Source organism: Podarcis gaigeae (genome assembly GCF_964106915.1).
Source record: "Podarcis gaigeae genome assembly, chromosome: 3".
NCBI lineage: Eukaryota > Metazoa > Chordata > Lepidosauria > Squamata > Lacertidae > Podarcis > Podarcis gaigeae.
Genome location: NC_139680.1, coordinates 28,774,134 through 28,797,701, shown reverse-complemented (window position 1 = coordinate 28,797,701; position 23,568 = coordinate 28,774,134). Strand labels below are relative to the sequence as shown.

General features: G+C 41.1%; 1 protein-coding gene across 5 annotated transcripts in view; it reads right to left on the bottom strand.

Annotated features, from left to right (window-relative positions):
• ASAP2 (ArfGAP with SH3 domain, ankyrin repeat and PH domain 2) overlaps positions 1-23,568 on the bottom strand; it is a 91,755-nt gene that overhangs the window by 44,195 nt on the left and 23,992 nt on the right. For all 5 annotated transcript variants that reach the window (XM_083730095.1, XM_083730098.1, XM_083730096.1 and 2 more), the window contains exons 2-6: positions 18,350-18,422; positions 15,158-15,303; positions 11,342-11,416; positions 9,280-9,329; positions 3,140-3,269 (exon numbers count right to left, since the gene is read on the bottom strand). In XM_083730095.1, coding sequence (XP_083586221.1) covers positions 3,140-3,269; positions 9,280-9,329; positions 11,342-11,416; positions 15,158-15,303; positions 18,350-18,422 — 474 coding nt within the window. The remainder of the gene's footprint in view (positions 1-3,139; positions 3,270-9,279; positions 9,330-11,341; positions 11,417-15,157; positions 15,304-18,349; positions 18,423-23,568) is intronic.

Here is a 23,568-nt window from a genome sequence, read left to right as displayed (position 1 = left end):
CTTTGTGAGGTCCCCCTGAAAAGCGGCATATAATGAATAACTTAGATAAAACAAACTACTTTTGAAAGCAAGGAGCATTTCTAAACAATTTGTGGCACACCGAGGATTTCTCAGATGATTGTATCCATAATTCTCTGGAGTACTGGGGACATTTTTAATATATGAATAAGACCTGGTATTTAATTTAACATGACATGAAGGCTTCAGTTGTAGTTTGGTCCTAACATTTAAAGCATACAGTGGTACCTCGGGTTAAGTGCTTAATTCGTTCCGGAGGTCCGTTCTTAACCTGAAACTGTTCTTAACCTGAAGCACCACTTTAGCTAATGGGGCCTCCTGCTGCTGCCGCACCGCTGGAGCAAGATTTCTGTTCTCATCCTGAAGCAAAGTTCTTAACGAGAGGTATTACTTCTGGGTTAGCAGAGTCTGTAACCTGAAGCGTCTGTAACCCGAGGTACCACTGTACTTGCTTGGAAATTAGCTTAGTTGAAATGTATGAGAGTCACACCGAACAGAGTGGATTTATGATTGCATTGTTGATTATGGTATCTCATCCACCATGAATGTGGGCACCTGGTGAAAGGAAAAGGTAAAGGAACCCTGACAGACACCCAGCTCATGTAAGCAAGGGATTGCATTGGTGCTGCTATTCCCTCTTCCTTTAATTAATTTACTAAATGTAAGGTCTCCAGCACAGCAGATTCAAGTTTAATTTACTGCGCAAACAAATCTTCTTTAGTAGCTCCTCACAAATTAAGACCAAGTATATTGATCCTAAGCATCTAGCACTAATCAGCTTTGTTTATGTGAGCACAGTATCAACTACTCTTCATTTTGGAAGCCCTACTAAAAAATAGTCAAACCTTGGATTCTGAAAGCCTCCGTTTCGGAATGTTTCAGCTTCCAAACGCTGAAAACGTGGAAGTAAATGCTCCAGTTTTCTGCTGAGTGCAGGAAGCTCCTGCAACCAATCGAAAGCCATGCCTCGGTTGTCGAACATTTTGGAAGCCAAACAGGCTTCCAGGACGGATTATGTTTGACAACCAAGGTTTGACTGTACCACAGAAACTATATATGACTTACAATAAGCTTTTATGCACACACCAAGTGCTTTTTCTTACTTTTCTACCTTACAATACCACATCAAGAATTGCTATATTTCTGGTGGATATTTCAGGACTGAAAAGTTATTTGTACTTTTATATGGCGGCGGGTAAGATACCAAAGAAGGAAAACCAGAACAAACCCAAATCCACACATTAAAATTGTCTCTCTATGTCACAGAGCTCCTAACACATCTTTTTATATTAATTATGGTGTCTAAAACTCCCCAACTTTCGGCCTTAATTTTCTCCATGCGAGTGTTTTCTGCTTCTAAACTCCTATAGCTGTCATCCTATTAGTGCGCTCTATGTAGGGCTACCTTTGAAGGTGACCCAGAAACTACAACTAATCCAGAATGCAGCAGCTAGACTGTTGACTGGGAGTGGCCGCTGAGACCACATAACACCGGTCTTTAAAGACCTACATTGGCTCCCAGTATGTTTCCTAGCACAATTCAAAGTGTTGGTGCTGACCTTTAAAGCCCTAAACGGCCTCAGTCCAGTATATCTGAAGGAGCGTCTCCACCCCCATCGTTCAACCCGGACAGTGAGGTTAAGCGCCAAGGGCCTTCTGGCGGTTCCCTCACTGCGAGAAGCCAAGTTACAGGGAACCAAGCAGAGGGCCTTCTTCGTAGTGGCACCCACCCTGTAGAACACCCTCCCACCAGATGTCAAAGAGAACAACAATTGCCAGACTTTTAGAAGACATCTGAAGGCAGCCCTGTTTAAGGAAGCGTTTAATGTTTGATGGATTACTGTATTTTAATAATTTGTTGGAAGCTACCCAGAGTGGCTGGGGAAGCCCAGCCAGATGGGCAGGGTATAAATAAATTATTATTATTATTATTATTATTATTATTATTATTATTATTATTATCATCATCATCATCATCATCCACTTGGTCAAATTCTTTGAAGTAGAAGAAACTTAACACTGTCAAATCTGAAGATATTCTGCTACGCCAGTTCGACTCAGACAATCCTCAGATCATGGTCTGGAGGGACAGACATAGGCTAAGAGCTTAGTGTTGTATCTCTACCTTTCATCAGTGCCTCTTAGCCACAACAGCTATGTTCCACTGTTGGAGGCGCTATGCCTCTGAATACCACTTGCTGGGAATCACAAATGGGGAGAATCCAGGTCCACTCAGCTCCCTTCTGTGAGCTTCCCATGGGCATCTAGCTGGCAATTAAGAGGCCAGGATGCTGAACTAGATGGGTCATTGGCCTGATCCAGCAAGGCTCCTCTTATGTTTATTTTCTCTCCTCCATTTCTGTTTATTCTACATATACCGTTTGCTGCAACAACCAAATAGGTAAACTGTGTAGCCCCTAAACTACAAGTTATAAGCCAACTCCAATCCATTATTTCAAACAATAGTTTGCAGGTTACTGTCAACCGTAGTTTGCAAACTATGATCAGAGCTGCCCAGAAATGTGAGGAGAGAAACTACACTGAGGCGAGGGGAACTCAAAGGTAGCACATTCCCAGTCCTACTAATGGTGGATTCAAGGACAATCCACACAGGGCTACTGCCACACAAAACCAAAGAGCAACCAAGTTTTAAACCAAACCGTTACAGAACAATCCCTAGGCAGCAAATTCATTGCAGCCCTTCAGGGCATGAACAGCTCTTTCCCAACAGCTGTTAAATTTCCCTACTTAACCAAATAAAATGAGATTTTATTTTCCCCCATCTCTCAACAATACTGCAGCAGATGGCAACTTGAATGGGCGCAGGAGACAATCCCCTAAGCCTAGGATGGGAATAGTTGCATAAAGGATTTGCCTATTTGGTTTGTTTATAATCTGCGCACACACACACGCGCGCAAACACACACACACACACACACACACACACACACACACACACAAAGGCTTCATGGGATGCCAGTTTATCATTAATAAAATAACTGTGTAAAAAGCAAGAAATTCCTTCCTAAAACTGGAACCATCCAGGTTAGCTTCAAAATTCCCTTTACTTCAGCACTTGCCACAGAAAATAAAAATGAAATAAAAAAATGTTCACTCTTACCTCACACATTTGTAATTGGAAGAACCTCCTCTCTTTCTCCATCTCTTCTGCTATTTCAGCCCCACTTATTTCTGTACGTATCATCCCGTGTAATTTAGCGTGCTCCTTTTTCTCTTTCTCTATTTTTGTCCTGTGTGGAAGAGAACCAACAAAAGGGCCATCAGCCTGAAACCTCCTTCTTTTACTTGTTTCGGTTTTGTTTCAGGGTTATGCTCGACACTCTAAATTAAAGCTGCAACCCACCCAGTATAGTGGAGCCGTCCTGCTGAGCTCAATAGTACTAAGCTCCAGATCAACAGAGTTTTACGCTCAAACTAAAATGCTCCTCACTAAAATCAGGCCAACCTGCACAGGAATTGCTAAATTCCGTATTGTGCTGCAAGTGTGTAATCGGTTTCCCTTTTTTACAGCTATGGAGCCCTTGAATAGTATGACTCCATCATCAACTAGGTGTAGGGTCTAGGGAACAAAATGGGTTTCTGAAATACTCTCTAAAGAGTGGGACTGGTAATAGCCTTTTAAAAACGTGCATGAGATACCAGTACAATAAAGCATCTACAAAAGAGACACACAGACACTCATTCTTGTCCTTCCGAACGAAACAATGAGCTAAAAAACAACCCCAAATCACTTATTAACAAAACGTTGGGCCACTGAAAGGTGGATGGAGTCCACTGCGAATTAAGATATCTCTGAAGCCAAACCCAGTTGACCACCTCTGTGTGTTAAGATTATAAAATTTCCTCACAAAGTTGCCTCACAATCCTCAAGAAGTAGTTAATGGAACATTTTACAACCAAGTGGCAAACAGTCCTCACAACACAGCCCACATATTACACACACTTTTTCAGCTGCTACACTTCCTTAGCCAGTTCTGTGAGCCAGCTTTACACAGCACTCCCTTGTCGGGCCGAGTTTACTTTCTTTGAATGAAGCCAACCCTTCCCCCATCAACCCAGAGCACAGCTGTCTTCCCTTCCTGTTCCTGAGCCAACTTGACATTGCAAATGCAAGCCAGAAGGGCTGGGTTGAAGGCTTCCCAGTCTTAGTAAGCAAGCTGCCCTGATTACCCAAAGGTCACTGTCGACCAACATGGGAAGCAGTGCAGCAGAAAACAAAACAGCAACACCAAAACATAACTAGGTTACTGGGATTAGGGGGCAGGAGTCTTCATTTTGCACTGACATTTGTGTTTACTAGTTCCCGCTGAAGCCACTGAACCACATGCGATAAAAATCAAAGGCACATTGTATTTGTTAAAATTATTTGCACCCAGGAATTGCGGAGGGGCAGATTCTTAAAGAGGGAATGAGGGTCAATATAAAAAGGATGTATATGAACACAGGGCACAAGGTACGATTCACACTTCTGTGATTCAGGAAGGGACTTGTTGGCCTAGGATGCTCTAGGCACAAGCCTATGTCTGGTATTTCAACATTTTCATAAATATCTATAATTTCAGACATATGCAAAACAGTGCAGCGTAGAGAAGTGCTGAGAAAGGCTTTTTTATTCAGAAAATGTAGGCAGCGCAGATTCCTTCGTTTGCATCTGTTATACACTTGCATAAGAACTGACATAATGGGCGACATCCGTCCTGTCATCATTTCCTCAAATGTGGATGCTTCAGACCATTTTAACAGCACAAGGCACTAAGGAAGTAAAATACTCCATTCCCAATCTTGCATTCTTAGTTCTGGCAACGTTATCAGAGAACACAATAGGCAATCATTTCCCTCTACGCTTGCGTTTTCAATAACCGTAGTTGGATTAGAAGTGGGTCCGCCAACTGTGGTTTGGGCTACCTGCAAAAACCATTAACACCGGAGCACATGTAATGCTAACCATAGTTAGCTCTGAAATGGAATGAGGAATGGCTGAGCACGTGAAAGGGTCACAAGGTTGCCAGGTGCTATCCTGACTGCTAACCCATAGACAGGAGATTAGGCATTATAGTTCTGCACCAGGCCATTGTGAAAGGGTCAACAGTTTGTCTCTTGAAAACAAGATGCCAAGGGAACTGAAGACCAAAGGAAGGTCCGAGTACAATGGCAGAGGAAACACTATTTACTGTTTTAGTTACTATCCGCTGTCATCTAAGGCTACTGAACCAAAGCAGTGGATGCATTTAATTAAACCTCCATTGCTTACAAGGATTAAAGAATACACAGAATCTCCAGGGTTGCAATTCAACCCCTTGGGCAAACCAATCATCAATTTATATAATTTCTGTTAAAGAGGATGTCTGGAGCCAATCTTACACAGGCAGCACAGAAACCCAAGTATTATCTTTCTCCTTCTCTCTCTCTGGAAACTGAATTCTTGGAATGAGTACACAGCAGCTATGTAAAAAAACAAACAAACCAGCTCCTTACGGAATAATTTATTGTTCGAATGATGTTTGTTATATGTTTAACATGGGCACGTTTACTATAGTCCTCTAAAACAAGGTACTTTCCAAGAGTTGCCTCTGAGCACAGCAATTTTTTTCTTTCTGGCAACCTAACTCAGATCCATGAAAAAGGAAGTGGCAGTACCCTTGCTGCAGGCAGGAGAGGGGCTTTTTTGTCTGTTTGTTTTAAAGGCTTTTGTGCTGCAAAAGTTCCACAAAAGAGCTGGGATATTGCTGGAGGGAGAAAGAGTCATCTCACTTAAAGGCCTCGGTCAGCCTAAAAAGCTTTCTGATTCGGATTTACAGAACATGGTGAAAGGAAGCAGGGAAACGATTTCAAAAGGAAATATCATAACTCCATACAGTCATCCCTTGGTTCTCGAATGGCTTAGTTGTTGAACAAATCGGCTCCCGAATGCCAAAAACCCGGACGTAAGTGTTCCGTTTTTTGAACGTTTTTCGGAAGCTGGAAGCACCTGCAGCCAATCGGAAGCCGTGCCTTGGTTTTCAAATGGTTTCGGGAGTCGAACAGACTTCCAGAACGAATTAGGTTTGAGAATCAAGGTTCCACTGTATTCTGAAAGCTTATTGTAGTGTCTCTTATAATGCTTAAGCAGCAGACGTCATAGCAAACCAGAGTCTTCTTCAAGAATTCTGGTACATAATTGGCATCTGAAGCACGGAAGAGGCAGTTTGTCACAATATCAAGTTTTAGTGAGAAGGCACACACTAGCTTGGGAAGCCATAGAAATGTAGGAAGCTGCCCTCTGCAGAATCAGCCAGCTGGTCCAGCTAGCTCACTTGTTGTCTATACTGACTAGGAGGCTCTCTAGAGCTACAGACAAGGGCATTTCTCAGTCCTTCCAGAAGATGCCAAAGACTGGGCATGGCATTTTTGCATGCAAAACACGTGCTCTGAGTTTACATCTCCCTCCTGTCTGCTGAGAGTGCAAATTATTTTCTTCTACTGTATATGCTTTGTCTGCATACCATGCTGTTAATGTTCAATCTTATAAAGGACAGTCTAGCAGAACAAAGGCAAAGCGAGTGCTCAGCTTTTAAACCCAGCCAGACCTACTCATAGGCCCACAGTTAATTACTGGCACTTTTATCATAAAGTATTGAATAGTACTGTTGCAACAACTACTTCGAGGCATTGTCAGAAGTAGCTTTTCCTTTAGTGCGATCACAAACGCATCACCAAGAGGCTGTTATTTCATCCGCGTATAATAAAAAGTGATGGCAGCCTTGCTGCAGGCAGAAGGGGAGCTTTTTGTTTGTGAGCTTTCAAGGAAACATGCACTGCAGTACTGCATGGAGAGTGGGAAGCACACCAGGCTTTTAAATAAAAAACCCACATCAGACGTTGTGCAAAATGGTGTGAATATTGCTGGAGGGAGACAGGGCCATCTCATCCAAAGGCCTCCGGTAGCCTAAAAAGCTTTTTTGCTTAGGACTTCTGATTCACAGAACATGGTGGAAGGGAGTAGGGAAGCTCTCTCAAGAGAAAACATTATAGAAGAGTGTCTTAAAGTATTCCATGGATTTGCAATAACAACACCATCCAAATGAAAGAGCTGGTACTGGGCACGTCATCTTTCAGCCCCAAAACCTCAACTTTCATTTTTTGGGGGGGATGGGGGAAGGGATACTAATGTGCTGCTGGTTTGCTTTGGTGCTGAAATAGTTGTTGACCATTTTTACTGATGTTATTGCTATTCTGCTAGGCGTTGTGTTATCAACACAGCTATTCTACTGTCAACCTCACCATTGTTCTATGGTCTCATTTATGTGATCACTGCATTTTTTGTATGTTGGAAGCTACCTAAAAGGCAGCCTCAAATATATATTAAATAAACAAACAGATTTCACTTCCTTGAACACAGAGGTAAATTTGGCAACAAGCAGACAAACACTGGAGAAGCCTTGGACATGGTAGAAAATTTAACAATGGCTTCCAGTGGCCAAAGGATGGAGCTTTCATGCCCTGCATGGCTGTATATTCGTCCTACCGCTCTTGTCTACAGTGACTACTGGTCTGCTAGACCCTTTTCCATCCTTTGACTGTCCCCTTAAAACTCTACTTCTCTTATTTTTAGAAAAGGAGTGTTAAATACAAAATTGGTTTCCTGTGCCAGGGGCAGATGGGGCTCGTCAACCTGGGAAGGTTGCCCATGTAACTCTGATCCTAAACCTCTGTTGCCTTGCAGGATATCTTTGGGAGAAGAAAGGCTGAGGAGTAAACCCTACACAAATCCAGAGTGGAGTGCCTAAGATGGTTCGATGGTGCCTTGCATGCCTCCTTCTGGCCACTCCTGCAGCCAAACATATTGCTCTGATTTCCTTTGAACCACATCAGCAAGGCCGAGATGGGTTTGTGGGGTTTTATTTGTCTGGGCAGCTCAGGACCTCCAAACACACTGCCCAGGCTTGCGCCCCAGGGAGGTCAACTCAGTGCTACCAACAAAGTAGTTTGACTTCACCCCTGGAGGTGCACTACACTGCCTCTTGAGAAAGATGGATGCCAACAAAAGTGTTGCTGCAACATGAAGCTAAACCAGCAGGATTTCTCTCCCTTCACCTGCTACACACGTTGAAGGAAACTAATCTTTCCTGACACACTCAATTTATCATTGAAAGGCCTACTACACTGCACAGTAATAAGATTCTGAGTTGCAAAGCAAATTTTCAGCATTGTGCAGCAACAGGTTCATACAATGAGGGCATCTTGAGAAGGATTCCCAGTGGTTGCTCCACTCTTATTTCATCTCAGTACCTATTTAGGGGTTTTTTAAAGCTAGACTCATGCAGCATTGGGTGACTTTACCTTGATGTATTTTACTGTTCCGGTGCTAAAGACTTCGCCAGATTACGTATTCTTTTGAAACAGTCACGTGCAATTGTTAAAAAGCAACATAACGCGTTCATATATTAAAAGACACGGGCACATTCAAAATCGTTTTTACATGAGATAGTATTTGTTTCTTAATTGGTCCTGAGGAAGTTCCTTGACTCAAAATGCCCTGGGCCTTAATAAACAAAGAGATTCCTGTGCACCTTTGAGATTTCCTCATTTTCTATACTGGTGTCCTCCCGTTTCTCAGCCAGTGCTAACCTCTCAAAATAGCAGTTTAGGAATCTGGTATTGAGAGCTCATGAACAGGAAACTAGTATAAATCATACAAAACCAATGCAAGCACATATAAAGAGCATTCTAAGTACTTCTGGTAAGGTATTAGCACACATATGTTTTCAACTAATTAATTTTTTTTTAAAAAAAAAAAACCTTAGAAATAAGTTATACCAAGTGATAATCAACCATTAGAAAGTATATAAAGTCCCACTGATTTCAAGGGGACTGAGATATGTTTGCCACTCAAATACTGCATCATCAAATGATGGTTTGCAGATGTCAGGCGCTGCAACTCAAGCATTGACGTAATTTTTTTATATCAGCTTGCCTCACCACCTGCACAACACACCTTTCAACTAAACCACCTAACCAATTCAGCTTCAAGCCATTAAGTAATAAACACACACATGACTGGATCAGCCTCTCAGGTAGCTAAACTGGAACTGCACTGACCTAAATCCTTCATGAATTAAAAACTTGAGTTGCAACTCTACGCAGTCCTGAGTGCGGTGAACGAAGTGGCTCTTCCTTCTGAACAAATGTACATTGTGGGGGAGGGAGCTATTTAGCAACAAATCCAAATTACTGGCTATTTGACAGAAAGAAAATACATACACTTTTGTTTCGTAGTCTTTCCATGCTTTATCAAAAGGTTTCTTCAGATCCTGCAAAAAACAAACATTTTTAAAAGGTTCATTCTGAAGCATCCTTCAAATCACCCAAACCAGTATTTATTTATTTTTGCAGTCAGAACACCTTTGTCACCCTTTGAACACCCACGGGTTTTGATTCATTCCCTAAGCTTCTAATGGTGTCCATTCAGTGGGAGATTAACCCACAGGAAGTCCAACATACACCCTCCATTGATTTCTGTGGGAGCAAAGATCAGCACACTGACCCAAGCACGTGCTCAACACCAACGTGAACTCTGGGTAAATCAAAGTATCTGATAGATAGCCGGGTCTGAAGGAGCAAAGCAGCTGTGAATCTCCACTCCATTTATATGCTTTTGCCTATCTTGCAGACACTCCCTGGAGTCTTTTCACTCCATCTCCTCTGTTGACCAATCACAAAAGTAGCTCAAGCAGAAAAAATAATTGAGAGAGAGAGACTTGAATATTTGGCTCTATCTTCCTTGCTCCACTCTTTTGATCCCCTTCCTTCCCTCCCCCCATGGAAATGCCTTGAGGCTCCTTGCCCCCCAAAGAATGTTATATTATATTATATTATATTATATTATATTATATTATATTATATTATATTATATTATATTATATTATATTATATTATATTATATTATATTATATTATATTATATTATATTATATTAATATATATATATATATTATATTATATATTATATTATTATATTATATAATATATGTAGCAGAACGACTCATTCTTATTCCAGTGGTACACAAAACCTTTGTATGTTCCGTATCCTGTTTGCCACTTAAATAGCAATGCAGACCGTATTACCTCCACACTTCCAGCTTACCTGTAACCACATCCACTGCCTATGGCTCCTCAGATTCCACTTACCTGAGTCAGACTCAGACTCTGCTGCAGCCTACTGCACAGCTAAGCTAAGCCACCAGCCTGTCAATGTTTTGTTTTTGTTTGTTTTTTGCTTCCAGGATTGTCCCTGAGGAGAACATTGGAGGCAGGCCTTAAGCTGACAAGCATTCTACACTGTTCTCCTTTCCGTTTACTGAGGAAGGGAAATAAACAACCAAACTGGGAAATTGTGAGGTCATTTAAACATGGATACTTTGATAACTGTGAAAGGTTAAGTTCTGTTTAAAGTGTCTGAGAGGTGCATGGGACAGAGTGAACAAGTCCAACCCTGCCCCTCACAATAACTCCCAAAGGAGAATTCTGGGTGGGAAATAGCATCGAAACAGGCCCTTGGTGCCTGTTAACTCATGCTAGCCAAAACATAAATATAATTTTCCTGTCACAGCAGAGAGGGGGTCTTTGCTAAGTAGTGCGCATGTTTTTAAATGGCTAATAAATCTTTAAAATGACATAATCATTGTTTTATGGTCACTTGCAAGCATCCCCAGCACTGTTTTCTTTCAATGCCCTATAATATATGGTGTATTTTCAAGCATTTTGCAAAAGTCAATAAGCGAATTCTTCATTTGCGTTCGAATGTGATTATGGTGTTTACTATATGGATATTAAATAAGAAATTGTCAGGGCTCCCATCTGCCTGGGAGCCATACTTCTTAACACCAGGGAAGCAGAATATTCATTGTTTTAGATACTCAACACTTAGAAGTACTAGCTCAAAGAACAAAGTAAAGCAAAGCAAATGTAATTAAAATACTATATCTAATACTATGGATATGACGGGTTGTAATGGGTGGTTCTCCAGCTGAAATGTGCTTATGCTGACAAGAACAACAACATAATATACAGTGGTACCTTGGTTTGCAAACAGTCTGGTTTGCATACGTTTTGGATTACATACACGTCAAACCCGGAAGTACGTGTCCAGGTTTGCAAACTTTTTTTGGCTTACAACCCATTTTTGGGGGAATATGAACAAATTTCTTTAGAAGGCCCAATTGGCGAAAGCGCACCTTGGTTTACAAATGGACCTCCTGAATAGATTATGGTTGTAAACCAAGGTACCACTGTATTGGTAAAATATATAGATATATACAACATACCCCTTTCACTCCTTTTAGATCTCCTTTCAGCAAACTGTCCAGTGGAAAAGTGATGATGTTGTTCATGTTCTGGATCTATAACGAGAATTGCAATAGTTTTAAAACATGCTCGCTCTTAGGCTCAGTAGCCTTACTTTGCCAGACAGAACTAATAGTATCCAAACCTTGGGGAGAAGCAAATCAAAGAGAGAACAGTGTGAGTGCACATAATATATCATTATGAAAACGTAGCAGAGATAGCTTTCTTGAGCAGGCACCGATTCCTTGGGGAGACCTCATGGTGCCTTTTCCTGTGCTTTGGTCCCCAAGAGGTGCAGGACTCTAGTTTCCACATTTGAGGAAAGGGAAAAGATAATGGCAGATTCCCTTCTTAGAAGTTTGCAGGCAGCCTTATTTCATTATTACTAACTCACAGTGCACAAGGTGTGGCTGTTTTCTCTTGCTATTGCGTTAAATTTTAACTTCATCCAAATAACAGCGCAGGCATGCTGGCAACAGATGGAACATTATACTGTATATGTGTGTGATCAAAATTACAGATCCATACCTATAATTGTGGCTTTCTGTTTGTTTGTTTTTTAATCACTAATTCACCTGATGCACTCTGTAGTGGTCTGTGATCATTCTCTACTTAACAAACTGCTTTCCCTATAATGATAAAAGCACAGAGGAAATAAAGGTTTTGAAACAGGTGTCTAAGCAACTGTAGACTACAGAATAAAGCGAATCAACATATGCCAGCAATAAATAACAATTCAATCTAACGCTAGCATCAAGAAGGGAAGCTCAAACCTAAAGAGACCATCAGAATACAAAAATAATTGGTGTTGGCTTTAGCAAGAAACAATCCAAAAGAAAAACAGGACTTCCCAAAGCTTTTTTCTATCGCCACATAATCAAGGAGCCATTTCAGGTGCAGCACAAGGCCATGGGTCAGTTCATGTGTAACACTAGACCAAACCATGGTCAATGTCTAAACCAAACCATGGTTTAGTGTGAATGCCTAAGCGTATGAGCTCCCAAAGAGGAGCAAAACCAACTACCAACTCAGGTTCAGAGTGAAGCAGCCATGATCTCTTCTTTAGAAGCCAGCACAATTGCATGTTCCTGCTAAGCCAAGGTTAGCATTACATGCCAACTAGGTCAATGGCTGCATTAACACGTAACACTAAACCAGGGTTTAACAATATATAGATGAGCTCCAGTGAGTTGGCTGCAGTATTCCAACACATACTGCTACACTGAAAGTCCCTTCATATGGTGCGCATATGAATAGATTTTTAACCACAATGGATGTAAGTATGACTTGATGGTTGAGGGGTATTCTATCAGCATTAAGTAAACTTGTCCATACAATCTTCCAAAGACAAACTAACCAAAGCCACCTGAGACTGTCACCATACAACTGTCCTAAAGAAAGTTGGAGGCAGTTTACACAAGTGTATTCAGTGATCAGTGCCAAATGAATGACAGAAGCTTTGGCAAGGAATAATACTGTGCTCTGCCAAGGAAAGTGTTTAATTACTTTTTCTGGAAAGTGCTCCACATACTGATATCAAGGCAAACAATAAAAGGGGTTTCACAAAGTGCTTGGAAATATTATACACACAACACAGAAGTGAGCTCTCATGAAAAAAAGGAAGAAAGACACAAAGTATTAATTTTCAAGTTGATTAAACACACACACACACAATGACTCTATTTGAAATTTCATTTTCATGAATGGAAACTAAAACATAACAAGTGTTTTTGAAAACAAGAGTTTAGCAAGAAGGCTTGTAAAAACAGTAAAAGCTAGGAGCTCCGTTAAATGGTTTTAAATTGTGGAATTTCAAAACTAAGGTATTAGGTTTTTTTTAATCTAACCAACCCAATGCTCAACAGAGCCTATTCCACTACTCATTTTGTAGAGGACTGCAGGCTAATTATTACAAAAAATCAACAAAAGGAATCAATCACAAAGGTGATTGAGGGAAAGGTTCATTTGGAGAAAATAAGTGTATGGGGGGAAAGGGATATTGACATTTGTCCTTATAAACCCAGTCTCTGTGGTGTTTTATAGTAAGATTTTAAAAAAACCACAACCCACTGGTTTTATTGGCTTTGTTTCAACCCAAACACTCCTAAATCTGTCCACACGCTGTGTACCCCTTCCCACATGTCTGCTAACATTTGACATCTGCAGCACAACACGTTAACTCTTTCCATCTGATATGAACTTCATTTAAGGTTAGCTACGCGACACTCACTCCTGCTGCCTTCTCTTCACCTCTCCTTCTTGGTACTGTTTTAGGATTATGCTCGATCGGTCAGTGATTAGGTATCGTTAATGGCCCTTCAATGCATACAGTTTTTCTCTGGATGCTGCCATCATCTGGCATCTTATGTGAGTCTGGGAAACAAGTACCGTATTTTTCCATGTAAAACATGCCCCCATGTATATTACGACCTCCTATTTTTTTGGAACTACAAATTAAGGAAATGCGGGAAATTGCCCAGAGTTGTTGAGCTTTTTTTTGGGGGGGGGGTGTTGCTCACCTGCCCAATCGCCGCTGACAAGCTCCTGCTTGCGGATGCCACCAATCACCTGTCTACACTATCCGTGTATAAGACGACCCCCAATTTTTTACATTTATTTATAATGAAAAAATAACATCTTATACAGTTGTACCTTCAGTTACGTATCCCTCCGGCTACGTAAACTTCCGGATACGTAAGCGGCAAACCCGGAAGTATATTTCCGGGTTTTTGCCCTGCGCGCATGTGCAGAAGCAGTAGACCGCTTCTGCACATGCACAGAAGCACTCTACCGCCATGCGTGCGTACACAGCAGCAGTCCCTCCGGTTGTGGAAACCTTGGGATCTGACCGGAGCTCAGGAACTGATCCCATCTGCAACTGGAGATACCACTGTACACGGAAAACTATGGTACTTAGGATAGGATATACTTGCCAGTGCATTGCCACAGTACTCCCAGCTGTGCAGCGATACCACATTGGCATTAAAGATAGGTGTGCTGCTTATATGTAGAGTGGGATGTTACTGAGAAAAGAATTTTTTCAACCATTGGACAACTGAGAAGTTGACAGAGCAACTCACACAAAAACGCCTTGCTGCTCACTCTTGAGGCACTAAATATTACATAAGTGCTGTAATACTGGAAAGGGCTTGTGAGTGGCACAGCTGTCTTTTTTTAAAGTATCTCCTTCCAACATCCAAACAAACACTATCAGTGCCATTCAACACAATCATACTGCGATGCAATGTGGAGACCAGGTCAAAATGACTCATCCTCTTCCCCCATTTTTCATTCCCAGCCCCCAGGAGAGGGTTCGGTTCAGTCAGAGGATAGCAATTAGTGTTATTAAGGGTTTAAAAAGAAACCAATTATAAAAGAGGCTGGAAGTCTCTCCTTGAGACGGCTAGATAACAAAGTTGTCTTTACAACCATTTACAATATCCACTGCATGCACACATGAAACATTTCCCCACAGTAATCAGATTTCAACTCTATAGACATTCACATTTCCAAATTAAAGCTCTGTTAGCTAAGCTTCAGAAACAGATATTCGGTTTTCTTTTTTGAAAAAAAACACCACTAAGTCAAAGTATATTCTACTGCACTTCCTCAGATGCCACTGGAAGGTTACTGCAAAATTTGAAGGGTAGCTAAGCTTAATGTCTATCAAAGCTTTGGACTTTGTATGAGATCAAGTATTAAAGATTAATTTATTCTGGTTAAAAGCTAAAGCTACACCATTCAGTTCCAAGTCTACATATAATAATAGTTTTGGGGAGGGCCAAATTATTTCATACCAAGTTTTTGAAGAGCGCCGTCAACTCCTTTGTAAATACTGCAAATTTTAGAAATGCTGTTCCTAAATCTGGATCATCCCTGCAGACGCAGTTTCCTCCAAATTTCTCCAGTGCTTGAGTATACTGTTCTTCATTTTCCACATGAGCTTCAAAGAGAACAAAGATTATGTTAATTTCAATAGCTGCAATAGGGTCTCCACTAATGTAAAATAGCCCCTGCAGTTGAAAAATAGTTGCATTTGAACACTTTCAATTTTTTTATATATTTTAAACATTTGTTAAGATTCAAAGCAACCCACTAGATAAGTCAACAATGCATAATAGATAAAAAAAGATTTCCAAAATGGAGGGAAAGGTCATCAAGTTGTCATAACATGCAAACAAAAACCCCTCTATTCCTTAGATCCTTGCAAATCAAACAGCTTAATAATTTAATAACAATCACTTATGTCTTATACATAAAATTCTAACAAAAACTGGCTAATTAATTAACAATTACTTAGTTGCCAGTCCTGCCAGGAAAAGTGTCCCATTTCATTACAATGGGGAACTATCGCTCTGCAGCAAAATGAATAACGCTGCATGTATAGGTATATACAAAGTGCACATACAAAGTGTATGAATCAGGGTCCAAAGTATCAAAACAGCTCTTACAAAGGTAAACAGATAACATACAGGAAAAGTGAACAGAAAATTCCAAACACTCAAAGATATAAAAGTAAGCCAGCCTAGAGAGGCAATCGTCCTTTCCAACACTGTCCCTCTAACCTAAGTGTGCACAATGTTTTACCCACATTTGCAAAGGTTAGGAAGGAGCTGTTGCGGCCAAAGCTCCCTTGACTGGTATAGCACTTTGGGGGGCTGCAGTGCTAAACCCATGGGAACAGTGCCTCAGGCTCTGTTTGCTGCAAGGTATTCCCACCTCTGAAACATTGCAGTCTCCTTTGCCAGCAAGCATGCCCCACAGTTTGAGAACTACTCTAGCAATGTGCAGTTCTGGTGTCGGATGCAAAAGACCAAACCTGGGATCTTCTGAATGCAAGCATGTGCTCTACCACGAGCTACAAATATTTTCCTCTGTATTTTAGGGTTGTCACACTGGTCAACTGAACGGTCAAATGTGAGTTATATTATTTGCCAGTGGTCAATTGGATTGTCACCTATTGGATTGTCACTTATTAGATATGCTGTAGCAGTGGATTTCCTTTAAGGAGTAAGGCTATCTGACTTTTGAGATCCCTTTCAACTTTATGGCCTTGTTCACACATCGTAGTAAGCCAAACTATAGCTTGTGAGCTTGCAAGGCCCCTGGAGAGGAGCTCAGAGCTGCTTTGTTCATTGTCAAGTCTTTTTTCCTTTCTGATGAGCTAGGCCAAGGTTTGGCTCAGCATGTCATCCAAACCAGATCTTGTGGTTAAACTCCCTCCTCGCTAACCGCAAGCTGTATCCATGAACAAACCTTGGCACAGAAGTAAGAAGAGGGGGAGGAGCAAAGGATCCTCTCCAGGAACCTGCATGACTGAGCAGTCCTGATAACCCATAATTTGGGTCACCATGTGTACAAACCAGGCCTATAATTCTGTAACTCAATGAGGCCAAGATTGCCACTGTCTTGGAAGCAGCTTACCTTTCAATTTTTTGTTGTGGTTTCATTTGCTAGCAATGAGGACTTCTTGCCTGCTAACCCAACACTACCCAGGGACAATCTATCTAGCTACATAGCTGTGAATCTCTTACAGGCCCGCTTGGTCTAAGCTGCAAAGATCTCCAAAAGAGAAACATAAGCCTTGCAGAAATCTTTACCTCAACACTCAGAAGGAAAATGAATTGATATTGAGCGCGCTTTCAAATGCTAGGTTGGCAGGAGCTGGGACAGAGCAACAGTGATTAATCAATCAATACCTAACTTATAGCAATTATTTACATTTGTTGTTATAGATGTCTAAAGTCTCATTTTTGTTTTAACAAAGTTTATATTTTTTAAATACTTGACCATAATTTGATGGTATTTGACTGGCCAAATAACCAACTACATAGCAGTTACAGCTAGTGTAGGAATTACCATAAGCATCACTTGAAACTTGCATACAGATCACCAGGCTGCAGTATTGCACTCAGATGGCATAACACATTACAGTGGAACCTCTACCTGCGACCATAATCAATTCCGGAGGTCCGTCCGGAGGTCAAAACGGGTCACTGGGAGAGGCGCCATTGTGCGCAGGTGCGGGCGGCGATTTCCCGCTTCTGCACATGCGCAAACGGCAGCAAACCCGCCGGTTACTTCCAGGTTTGCCGCTGAGTTTGGGCGAAATGGACGCAAGCAGAGGCGGATGTAAGAAGAGGTTTGACTGTATATGGAAAGTTACTTTCAAGTCAGGAGAAATACAATGCACTATTAGTAAAACCCATAAAACTAAGTTTGAGGTCTTTGCAAAACCATTACTAAACTTGTTGGCTGTGGTGCAGGATTATTGTCTACAAATGTCTTCACGATGGCCCAACACTTGCTCCTGGCAAACTGTTATCTGCAAAATGGAACTCAACTTTATGAACACACATTATAATGGTTTGGACATTATGCTAATTTATGATAATTGATATACCCAACCACAGTTAAGACTAGCAACAGTTTGTCCAACTTTGGGCACAGTGTTGTGGTTAATTAGAAACACAGGATAAAGATTCCAATCACCAGTAGAGGAGCGGGGAGTATTCAAGCCCAAGGCTCATTCATTTAACTTTAAATCACAGTTTAGAGTTACATTCTAACAAGGCCACTCCCTCTCCCCTCCTCTTTCAGAACCATTTCACTCTTACTTCCCAGTATCTACTATGATTCTAAATTACTTGCGTACCAATTCAAAATTTTCATTTTCAACCCCATGCCAAACCATGTTTTCAATCTTTGATTTGTGGGGAACCTATGGATTTTATCAAGCATAACTTGCATCAGTGCGTACGTAAACAAAGAACCATGGTTAACTCTAGGAATGGAAAGCACTCAAGAAAGAGGCAACATAAAGTGCTTATTCATGAGCTTCTGGTTGGCAAACCAGGGTTCATGGGGAATCAGCATTATGTCTGCACCAAACACGCCTATAACACTTTCACAGATATTCCCAGCAAATGCATAAGTAGGACAAGTTTTCAAATACTTAGTTTTTAGCAATGTAGTTAGACTGTACATACCAAGCCCAGAAATATTTATGGCTTTTACGGATTTCTTCATTTTATAAAGAACAGTTCGGTCAACATCCAGTGCCTATAAATGAAGGAAAATAAGAAGCTTTAATATTTATAAGAAATCAGCTCATTTAAATGGCTACCAGAAAAAACACAAAAATCCTTACATAATGCAGTAATATACTGACTAGCTATTGTTATAATTTAAATGTATTTATATAGAATGTTCATTAGAGGATCTGGTTAGCACACTCCATTATCCTCAGGAAAAAAGGAGGTGAGTGTTCTCCAGCATGCAAAGCAGATTAATTTGTATTATTAATATTGCCTTAGTAGTCCCAACATGAGCCGTATTGTTAGCATTCCTACAATTTTGATCTAATATGGAAATTTCCAATAGAAATCTGGACTTATATGTAGCTGACGTAGCAAACAGACCAGTATATTAATAGCAACATTAACAACAGACTTCCATTGGGTTTTATATGATTTATTTTATTAGAACACCTGACCATATTAACTTGCTGCCTGCTGTGATCCAACGAAGCAGACACAGCTTTCAATAATGCAATGTTTTCAACCAAGGCAACATATTCATGAGCTTCCAAGAGCATCATGAACGCCCTATCAAAGAAATTAAAAGATGCTCTAATGATCTTGCCTCTAAGCATGAATAGTAAAATAATGCAAGGCTACCAAAAGCCAATGTAAGTGAAGTAGAGCAGGAAAATCAGTAGTTTAATTCTCAGAAGAGTGACAAATCTTCATTTGGTCTAGAACACCACCAATCCATTTCCACAATGCACTGCAAACAATGCCAGTGTTGTGTCGACGAAGCTTATTTTGTGCCTCACGGAAGTCCCTAGAGGTTTGTTGAAGTGCCCTTTAAACAATCTCTACTATCTACAAGCTCTGTTTTCATCCATCTGATGAAAGTAATAGCTGAAAAACAGAGTTGCTCAGTGAAATATATTCAGTGAAATATATCTTGCATGATTTCCATTCCTTAAATATGTTAGGCGTACCTCAAAAACTAAAATACTTCCAAGAATAAGGCAGACTTTTCATAAGAAACCCTCTGCACACAAACACATACATATAAACTTGTATTACTGTCACCAAACTCAAAATATAGAGAAAATACATAATTTGGCATGTGTTCAGTTGTTTAAATGATTTGTGAATTCAAAGGATTTAGGATTCAGGGGGAAACAACCCAGCAATGACGTTGTATATGTTTATGTACTTTCACATGTTTATAATACAAAACATCACTGTAACCAGCAAAATTCATGTCAAACTGTCAAAGATGACAGCAGTATACATGCTTTGTTTTGTTCTTCACAGGATACATTAAGCATTTAAGTCACGCTGAAACCCTGCTGGGTTATGTATTTCTGTACAGTACACTGAATAATTAACTTTACTACAAAACAAAAGGAAACACACACACAAAAACTGGAGTTTCCAACCAAAGCTACTCAGACAGCCTTGTAAAATATGCCCTGTTCTTTCCTTTGTCTGTTTTCACTTTTAAAAATAATAATTTTAAACACAAGCATTTCCTCCAGTGATTTCAGTGGAATTGTTCCTTTGCGGCAGCGGGGTAATTGAGTGGTGACTAAGTAAAGCTTTTAAATGTCTTAATGGGGCTTGGTTTTTGTGTTTCACTCCTCTTGTGTGAAGAGCATTTCCCTTTAGTCCTTTCAGTGCCTTCGCTCCTTCCCAGCACCTGCAAATAATTTTCAAGGAAGCTCACGCTATGCATTTCATCTTCTGCTTTAAGTCTAAAAGCATATGGATGCTTCCTTTTTAACTCTAATAAAAAGCATGGCAAGATGTTTTCGGTTCCTATGTCTCTTTTGTTCTCCAAGTGTCAGAAACAATGATTCTTAAAATGGCTTCTGGTGATGCCTTGTAGGACAGCCATGTTCACTGAGGTACCGCACTCCTCCATTTTCTTTTAAACTGGAAGGAATACGTCTTTTGAACATTCAAATATCAAGTCAAACCTGATGTTAGTTATAACATCTGGAATATATATATATATATATATATGCACAGCACAGTCCCTTCACCTGCCGCAAACAGATCTATCACACTTCCCAGCCAGGGATCTTTAGGATAGCATATTATTTATTACATAATAACAATGTGATTAACAGTGATAATAAGGTGATTAACATTGGTTTTAAAAAACAATGTTAACTTCCTTAGCTTGGCTTTGGTCTCAGCAAACAACACACATTTCCCCAAGCCAAATTCCAAAATCCGGACCCTGTGGAACACCTGATGACAGCAATTGGAACATGACAGATTCTGAAGGATTCATCTCAGCCACTGGAAGCTCACAAGCCCCTGCACCCTTCTTCAACTCACTTCCATTACCATTTCCTCAGAGATGTGGAAATGGAAGTATCACCAGAGGCCTCTCTGAGAAATGTCCATTCCCCCCACTCCCACAAACTGTGATTCCTTGAGAGCTGTAAAGTCAATACAGTGGTACCTCAGGTTAAGAACTTAATTCGTTCTGCAGGTCTGTTCTTAACCTGAAACTGTTCTTAACCTGAGGTACCACTTTAGCTAATGTGGCCTCCCGCTGCCGCTACGTGATTTCTGTTCTCATCCTGAAGCAAAGTTATTAACCCGAGGTACTATTTCTGGGTTAGCGGAGTCTGTAACCTGAAGCGTCTGTAACCTGAGGTACCACTGTATTCCAAAGAAATGGGCGCTGGAAACTGGCACTTTTTGGAGCATCTGACTCCTTAGTATGAATATCAAGTACTCCAGAAACTGTATGTTCCAGGGTTCTGTGCATCTGGGATGCTGCTGAGCATGCTCATAACAGCATCCTCGGCACTAAGGAATGCTGTTTATGGATCCTGAAAATTACAGATGACTCCAGTGCCCTGGAAAACCACATTCCACAGGGCTCCAAAGACCAGTGATGTGCCCCCCCCCCAAGACTTCAAAGCACCAGAAGACATTGAAGAAAAATTTCCTGAGGAAATGTAATGCAGTGAAGTACTATGATCTGGACCAGGCATAGGCAAACTCAGCCCTCCAGATGCTTTGGGACTACAACTTCCATCATCCCTAGCTAACAGGACCAGTCGTCAGGGATGATGGGAATTGTAGTCCCAAAACATCTGCAGGGTCGAGTTTGCCTATGCCTGATCTGGACATATTCCTATTCCAAGCTACTGCATTTGAATGTTACAACAACTCAATTTGCAGTGGAGAAAAAGAAATATTATTTAACTCACAGTGCCCTACATTTATTATAGATGTATAGTTTAAAGTTTCATTTAACACCTGATTAACATTAATAAGGGACGCGGGTGGCGCTGTGGTGTAAACCACTGAGCCTTGGGCTTGCTGATCAGAAGATCAGCGGTTCGAAGCCCCGCAACGGGGTGAGCTCCCGTTGTTCGGTCCCAGCTGCTGCCAACCTAGCAGTTCGAAAGCACGTCCAAGTGCAAGTAGATAAATAGGTACTGCTCCAGTGGGAAGGTAAACAGTGTTTCCATGCGCTGCTCTGATTTCGCCAGAAGTGGCTTAGTCATGCTGGCCACATGACCCGGAAAAACTGTCTGTGGACAAACGTCGGCTCCCTCGGCCAGTAAAGCGAGATGAGCACCATAACCCCAGAGTCGTTCATGACTGGACTTAACTGTCAGGAGTCCTTTACCGTTCCCTTTTTAAGATTAATAAAGATATGGCAGCGGAGAGTGTCCATTCATATCAAAGATGCATTGCTCAATTTCTTCCTATTTCAGTTGGTGAGTAAACCTTTTAATACTGCCCAACATTTCAATTACCCAGTTTTACCCAGTTTTATTTTATAAGAAATATAGAAATGTATCAGAGCTTAAGAATGTCCCTTTTAGAAACACATTCAACCAGCTTTTATCCGGAGCAGCAGCCACTAAAGTTAACGGGCCTAAAGTCATCACGTTCACCAATTTCAATAAGTCTACTTTGAATACAACTTACCTGAATCCCACTCCTAGGGAGGAATTTACCATAGTGCATGTCAATCATTCTGTTGGTGCAAGCTTTTCACCTTGCCAAGCAAGACAACCCCCACTCTCCTCCCACTGGGTGCTATTCTGTGCGCTCTCCCGCCGCCGCCCCCAAAGCCAATTTTGGGGGTCCATGGGGGAAGGAAGGAAACTTCATTGCATTAGTGGAAGTCCTTGTACAGGCTTCTGTTAGCAGGTCTAATTAGTTGAATGCCACCCCCAGGGTTGTATTCAACTCAGTCCTACTCAGAGTAGACACAATGAAAATAATGAAGCTACATTACTAGGACAAGCATTGAGCACCACCCTTACTCAAAAGGAAAATTGCCCTGAGCCTTTCCCTCCCCTGCTAATACTCAGTCTACACCCAGACATGTCTAAGTTACATGCCAGACAGATAGACCATTACAATGAGTCACAATATTGTTTCATTTCTTTACAGGGTTCATTTGACACTATTTTTACAACCACCAACATAACCAATTTGCGTTGTGCATCCTGATTTTTATATCTGTGAGGCACTTCAAACAAACCCAGAAAATAACCATTAGTTATACAGATTGGCACAAGCAGGTGTAGCGATTTATTTTTAGCTGCCAATTAAGTGACTAGATTTCAGGTTGAGGGTGCTCCTGTAAGCAGTTCTGGTTAATTAGCCATAATTAGAAGTTATAGTCTCCACAGCAACCTCAGCTCCGGCACACATCGAGAAGATATTTTAAGTGATCCATTGAGCCGGGTATTCCAAGTGCAAAGACTCTGAAACTCGAACTCAGAAGTAGTAAGCAGAAAACTAAGAGCACTGTCCAGCCACTGATGGGAGGCTTTCATCCAGTGGAGGCTCTGACAATAGATAATTTTTGCCAATACCCTCTTCCTCTCAGCAGTTCTCCATGCCACCTTCCACACCAGGTCACAAAGCTCACATGTAGGGTCAAAGCAGACAGCAGACCAGACCTTGGACAGCTCCTGAAGCTCTCCCCTTCTAAGGTAGGTACAAGAATTTGCAGTAGGGAGCTACAGAGCCAACTGTGGCCTCATGTGGGCAGATAAGGATGAGTGCTGTAGGCTGCACTTCACTGGAGGAACTGGTTGGGTGGCTAAAGGGTCCTTGCCTTATTTAGCAGTCTTCTAACTTCTGCAAGCAGAGACATCACCTTGCCAACAAAGGCCGTTTAGTTAAAGCTATGGTCTTCCCAG